Source organism: Ascaphus truei, chromosome 2, assembly GCF_040206685.1.
Source record: "Ascaphus truei isolate aAscTru1 chromosome 2, aAscTru1.hap1, whole genome shotgun sequence".
In the NCBI taxonomy this organism is placed as follows: domain Eukaryota; kingdom Metazoa; phylum Chordata; class Amphibia; order Anura; family Ascaphidae; genus Ascaphus; species Ascaphus truei.
The window spans coordinates 103,487,346-103,493,679 of NC_134484.1; the positions used below are offsets into that span (position 1 = coordinate 103,487,346).

General features: G+C 42.0%; 1 protein-coding gene across 1 annotated transcript; it reads right to left on the reverse strand.

Moving 5' to 3' along the window:
- Nucleotides 1–262: 262 nt before the first annotated feature.
- On the reverse strand, nt 263–3,795 carry BHLHE22 (basic helix-loop-helix family member e22). Its single transcript, XM_075584027.1, has one exon. The coding sequence runs from the start codon at nt 2,920–2,922 to the stop codon at nt 2,029–2,031; it is 894 nt and encodes a 297-aa protein (XP_075440142.1). The 5' UTR covers nt 2,923–3,795; the 3' UTR covers nt 263–2,028.
- Between the last annotated feature and the right edge of the window lie 2,539 nt (nt 3,796–6,334).

The window sequence follows — 6,334 nt, forward strand, 5'->3', positions numbered from 1 at the left end:
ATTGGAATGAATTTGGAATATGGTTATTCATTTTAACCACCAGATCTAAATGTGAAAACTGACATTGTATGTGAACCACAACGAAGACATACAAAATGTCCTTATTCTATTGTAATAATAATAATAAATACGACCCGGTGCCATTTAAACCAGTGAAAGTAAATGATGGCTCTGTACATTGGAAGTAAAATTACTTATTCCTAAAACCATCGGGTTATACTTCACTGAAAAAAAAACCAATGTTGGGTATAATTTTACAAAGCAGAGTGTATTTAAAATATTTTAATAAAGAACTTTCTTCCGACACAGATGCACATACAGAGGATCATATATTGCTTTGGTAATCTGATTGACCTATTTAATGGTTAGCACGCTTTACACATCCTTGACCTGCCATCAGTCTATCACCAAGTCTATTCACCCATCCACTATGACAGACAGAATATATGAAAGTGGTGAAAACAGCAGGATATGGGTGTACTGTATATGTTTTTCTTGTACTTTATTTAGTATGCTCAGAAATACTTAACTGTGCAAACCCAATCTGTAACCTTACTTCATAAAACCATGTATGTGAATGCATGATAATTCACTTCATGAAGCTGCAGTAGCCTTTGAACGTCTGTGGAAGTCATTTCATACAGTAACCCATGTGGCCACAACATTGTTTTATATGCAACAGAACTATCTGCATTTCGGACACATTCGCAATGAAGAACAACGAGGTCGAATGCATTTAATCTATGATTAGTTGATCTGACTTGAATAAGAAAAGTATTTCCTTTGAAGTGCTTTTGATTGAAATGATAAATAGCTGTGTACATTTGTCAATTAATAATACACATTCCCCTGCAATTTTTGGACTGAAGCAATTTATTAAAGCTCAGTTTAAATACAGTGATGAGGCAACTTCAAATCAAAATGACCTTTCAGATAAGCAAGCAGCTCTGCAACATTGAGATTCTCATATGCGTTCTTTTCTATTAAGCTTTTGAAACACTTGGCACGAAGTTTATAAATTAATTCAGTAGAAGGATCTCCAAATAATTGTAAAAAAAAAAATAATGCATTTTAGACCCCTTAACCTCATAACACAAGATAAATAGTCTTGGAGTGGAACAATTATTGAAGTGTAATACATAAATTACCAGGTATCCTCACACAACATTCAATGTGGAAAGTAACAAGGTGCACATAAATAATTTTGTAAAAAAAAAAAAAATCTATACTTTCAGTCACACCAGTTTGTAAGCTGTGTACACTCTCACCAAAACTTTGAGCAATGTCATACAAAGTTCAGACACAATAAAAAATACAAATGATTTATATTCTTGCAATTTTTCAGTCTTTTTTTTTTTTAAATTAAATAAGTCTATATTTCAAGTGTTTTCCTGGCTCAGGATCAATATCAAATTCAAGTGCCCTTTTCTGATTTAGAATAGTCAGTCTGTTTTAAATTAATAGCATCCTTAATAGTATTAGCACTCAATTCAAATGAGCACCGTTTAGCAACACACATAATTAAATAATTCCTTGTAGAAACCGATCTAAATTGTCTCAACCTTCAAGAACAAAGAAAGGGAAAAGGGGAAAAAAAACGCGATTTTGACTTCGCTGAGGTTTGGTTACAAGTAAGTCCGTCAGATGTGAACCAAAATAATACAATCCCCCAAATAACAACCAACATTTTTTGTTGTTGTTTAAAAAAAAAATGAATCACCAAAGAAGCCTGGAAATATCTGCAGAGAACAAGAAGTCCTTTCCCTATAATTATGTGATCCCCCATCTACCTGTCCCTTAATAGTGGTTGCCTGTGATCCTAGCTGTGGGTCAGTCCAGAGCAGGCACCAGGAAAGCAGGTGTCAGCTGCTGACTTTCTTTGATCCCTTTTTCTGTCCTCCTGCTAACAAGGGGGGGTCCTATCTGATAATAAGAAGGGGCATCCTGTCTGATAATAAGAAGGGGGATCCCGTCTGATTATAAGAAGGGGGATCCCGTCTGGTTATAAGAAGGGGGATCCCGTCTGGTTTAAGGCTTCTCCGTGCACTGCTTGCACAGACTGGACGACACGCTGCTGAACAGGGCGCACTTGTCCGGGCAGGCGCTGGCCGCGGGAAGTCCGGTGCTGAACGGGTACCCCGCGGTGGCCGCCGCCTGCTCATAGGCTCCCAGTGACGGGTGCAGCGCTGCCGCCGCCGCCGCGGCCGCCGCCGCCGCGCTGGGTATGGCCGCGGCGGAAATGGCCTGGCCCTGGTTGAGATAAGCCACCAGCCTGCGCATCTCCTCCAGCGCCTGCGCCTGCATGAGGATGTAGTTCTTGGCCAGCAGCAGCGTGGCGATCTTGGAGAGCTTCCTGACCGAGGGGCTGTGCGCGTAGGGGATGACCGCCCGCAGCTCGTCCAGCGCGTCGTTCAGGTCGTGCATGCGCCGCCGCTCCCGGGCGTTGATGTTTAACCGCAGGGCTTTCTGCTCCTTGGACTTCTTGCCGCCGCCCGGCGCGCCGGGCGCGTCCGCTCTCCCCCCCGCCGGGGAGCCCCGCTCCCCCGCTCTCAGCAGCTCGCAGCGGCCGTCGCTGCTGTCCTCGTCCGGGCTCTGGTCCTCCCCCCCGCTGCTCTCCGCCTCCCGGCCCGCGCCCTCCCCGTACTTAGCGCACATGTTGGCGGCGGCCAGCGCCAGGGAGTCCGCCGTGGTCCCCACTACTCCTACTCCGACTCCTCCCGGGGGGGGCTGGTGGTGCCGCAGCAGCAGCGCGGCGGTGGCGGGGTCCGGGCCCTGGTAGCAGTGCAGCGGGGAGCGCTCCCCCTGCTGCTGGGGCAGGTCCAGCCCCGGAGGGGATCGGAAGGCAGACTCCATCCTCTTAGCCGAGGCGCTGAGGCTCTTGCGGAACAAGTCCTCCTCTGCCATGTGCAGCGCTCTCTCCATCTGCCCCCCACCCTGCCCTCCTCCACACTTTAGTGCTGCTCTGATCTCTCCCCCTCTTCTTCTTCTTCTTCTCTTCACTTTCTTTCTCTCTTCCTTTTTAATTCTCTCAACACGAAACCCCCACAAATAAAATCCTCCGCCGCTTCCTAGTTCCTGCGATCCTTGTCTTGTGGTTTCCCACCTTTCCCCCACTTTATTCGGTGTGCAGGTCGCTTTCCCCCGCTGGTCTCTGCGCGGCGCGCTGGTCGCCCCCTGCTCCTGTCCTGCGCGGCTGAGCCTCAGCCTGGGATAATGTGCTGAGGCATCCTGAGATGAAACAAGCTCTTGCACCGTTTATCTTGCTTGGATTCACCTTCAAGAGATTTCCGGAGCCATCAAGCAGCGGCAGCCACAGACGGGGGAGTCTTTCACATCATTATCTCTGAGTAGGTTATTATGAAGAAGACTCGCCTGTTGGGACAGAGCTTTCTACCCAATCAGGTTAACGTTTTAATTAATAGGATTAAAACGGTAACAAACAATCCCAGGCACTAGCTGGCCCTGAGTCTGAATACTTTCATTTCCCTGCTCTGAAGACAGGCAGCAGCAGCAGCTAGAGCTTTATAAAAGGCGCCTGCTCCATTATTCTCGCTGCCATCTGTATACACAGCTTAACGCATATGTTTGCAAGACGTTGTGTCCTGTTAGTAACCCAACAACTGCCTTTAGCTTGACATGTGTGGCGACTTTCACTCATCAATGAACACAGTAAAAGCCCTACTTAGATCTACGAATTGCTCTGCCTCCTTCAGCAAATGACAGAAAGGCACTGCACATTTTCCTGTGAACACTTTCTCAAGTGCTGCCAGCAGAAATGTATGCAGTCACTGCATAGTTAAGGGTTATATACACACTGCACTCCGTCTCTTTTATGCTGCATATATCTTCATGCTCAAATACTCTGGAGTAGGGCAGTCAAGTTACTTACTGTACTGCTCCTTTTATGGGGAACTATGATGCCTGTCCAGCTTATCTTATCTTATCATAAAGATACCAAATAAGCAAGTGGAGTCATTGTTGACTATTTTATTGAATCTGGAGGCATCGATGTCATATTATTTAAAATAAATTATAGAAAAAAAAATATTTAATCATGGGTAGTTCCAGTCAGGTACCTTCAGGTATTTCTCAAACAAGTCAATGTGCAGCAAATTTACATTTATTCCAGAATCAATTCGACCACTAGAACTTTGAACTACAAACAAGTCAAACAAATTCCCAATCAACTCTATTCAGTAGCTGGCAAACATGTATTGTGCACGCAATTTAACCTATTGAATCACAGGAAGGGTTGTTTAACTGCAGTCTGCCTCTCTGTGCAGTTCATATGTGTAAACAGTCATAATTTGTGTTCTTTTGGTAACATTTGACTAAAAGATCATCTTGCGGCACAAGACTATGAACCTTCCCTCATTTGATTTTAATAACCATGAACACACAGTGTATTTAGCAGCAGGTTTTCATTCTTGTGACATCTGTAAAAACAATATTCCCCAACACATCAGTAAATCATTATTATGTGGCAGAATCACTGAAGGCAATGCGTTTTTTGGTTTCTCTGGTTTCATTAAAAAGCTTTTAATTGTGTCTCTCAGAGTTGGCCCCAGGTGTTGAACGCCTTTCATTACACTTTGCTCTAATGTGATGAAATTCTAATTCTCTCCTTACCATATGGTTAAATTTCCCAACTGAGAATTAGTTGAAAAAAGGAGAAATAATCTATTAATCTCTGTAATAGATTCACAAATGAGGTTTGCAACAGAACTTGTTTTTGAATGGTGACAGCAGAACAGTTGGGTGCCTTTTCAGAAAGTGCAGGGCTATGTGCTACAACAGACAAGCTGGGATTTTACCTGGGATAAGCCATACAAACACGTTAAAGATGCCAGCATTCAACGTAATTGATTTTCCAGCAGGTATAGGGACATATTAACACACATTTCATATGATTTCACAGAAACCACATTGTAGACACAAAAGTCAATTAATAAGCTTTCTATGTATGGAGGTCTATCAGTGTCACCTGGCTGCAAAACGTCTATGTCTGGTGGAAGAATAATAACGCTAAGTTTAATTATAATAATAGTAATAATAATAATAATAATGTCGAAAACAAAGCAATTAGATTGTTTTTCTTTGATAAAAACATCAAAAAATGTTAACACAAAATTGTCTTTGATAGATCCCCCCATTATATATGGCAAAATACCCCAGGTCACAATCCAGATTTCCAGTCATTCACTGGTTTGCTTTCAAATTGTTATCAGAGGGAAGGAATTTGACAGTGTTTTAGGGTTACTGTTTTCCAATTAGCAAGCCCTAGTCTATTCTGATGAGATGGTAATCATGGCTCTTTGCAGAAGCATATTATGTGTACATCCCATCAGCACAGCGTCCAGAAAGTAATTATATCACTTTTAGATGGCAATCACTTTTATTGTGAAAAATAAATAAATAATCTAAGCTTTGGCTGCTTGTCTTGGTTCACTGAGCCTTTGATGCTGCTTTCTGCAACACAGATATGCAATATGGTTTATTCACCGTTTGGTTTTGAGGGGTACTGTAGACTCTTTTATTCATTCAGCAATTACCTGCTCTCTGTTCACTTCTGTAGGGAGATGAATGTGTCATTAAGCGATGCAAAATTAGAAACATTTAATCATTTTAACAGAGAATAAAAAACCGAGGCTTTAGTTGTCTGAATGAATAATGTACTGTTGCTATTGAAACGTGCATAGCTGTATAATAGACAGTTGTCTGATCTGCAACTTGAATGAGTATACACGATTTCTACACGTAGACAATACATAAGGGCTATTATTATCCCATGCTAGAGTAGGCCCTACTTGTCAATCATCACTTCTCTCATCATTCATATGTTTAGAGCTCATTTACCTAAATCTGTCTTCTTTATAAATAAATAAAACTATGAAGAATACATTAATCTGATCGCAGATTGGCCCCAGTCACTTATCTGTGCCAATTTTTATAGTGATATATTTAGTTTAATCTGCCGTTTAACATTTTGACTATGTACATGTATAACCATGTACCCAGGAATACTATGCGTTTTACTGTTCGCCAGACACATATATATTCAAGTATAGGAGTATATGCTATTCCTTATTACTAGTAGGCTATTACTTACACACTTTGCCTTGATTTAATATCTTCGCAATTTCAATGTAGAAAGATTGCTTATATTTGCTTGTATAAATTAGGTTTATGGGCTTTCTTCTAGGTATCTATCGGTGTTTCTTTTTTCCTCTTTAAAGGAACATTATCTGTTTAAGTTTCTGCAAAACTTTTATTGAGCACACGATCTGAATGGGAGGTCAGCCCTAGAAGCCTAGTTTGTGATTGAGAGATTGAA

Bases quoted from the DNA above. Each gene is read 5' to 3' on its own strand.
- BHLHE22 (XM_075584027.1), bottom strand. From the start codon at position 2,922: ATGGAGAGAGCGCTGCACATGGCAGAGGAGGACTTGTTCCGCAAGAGC.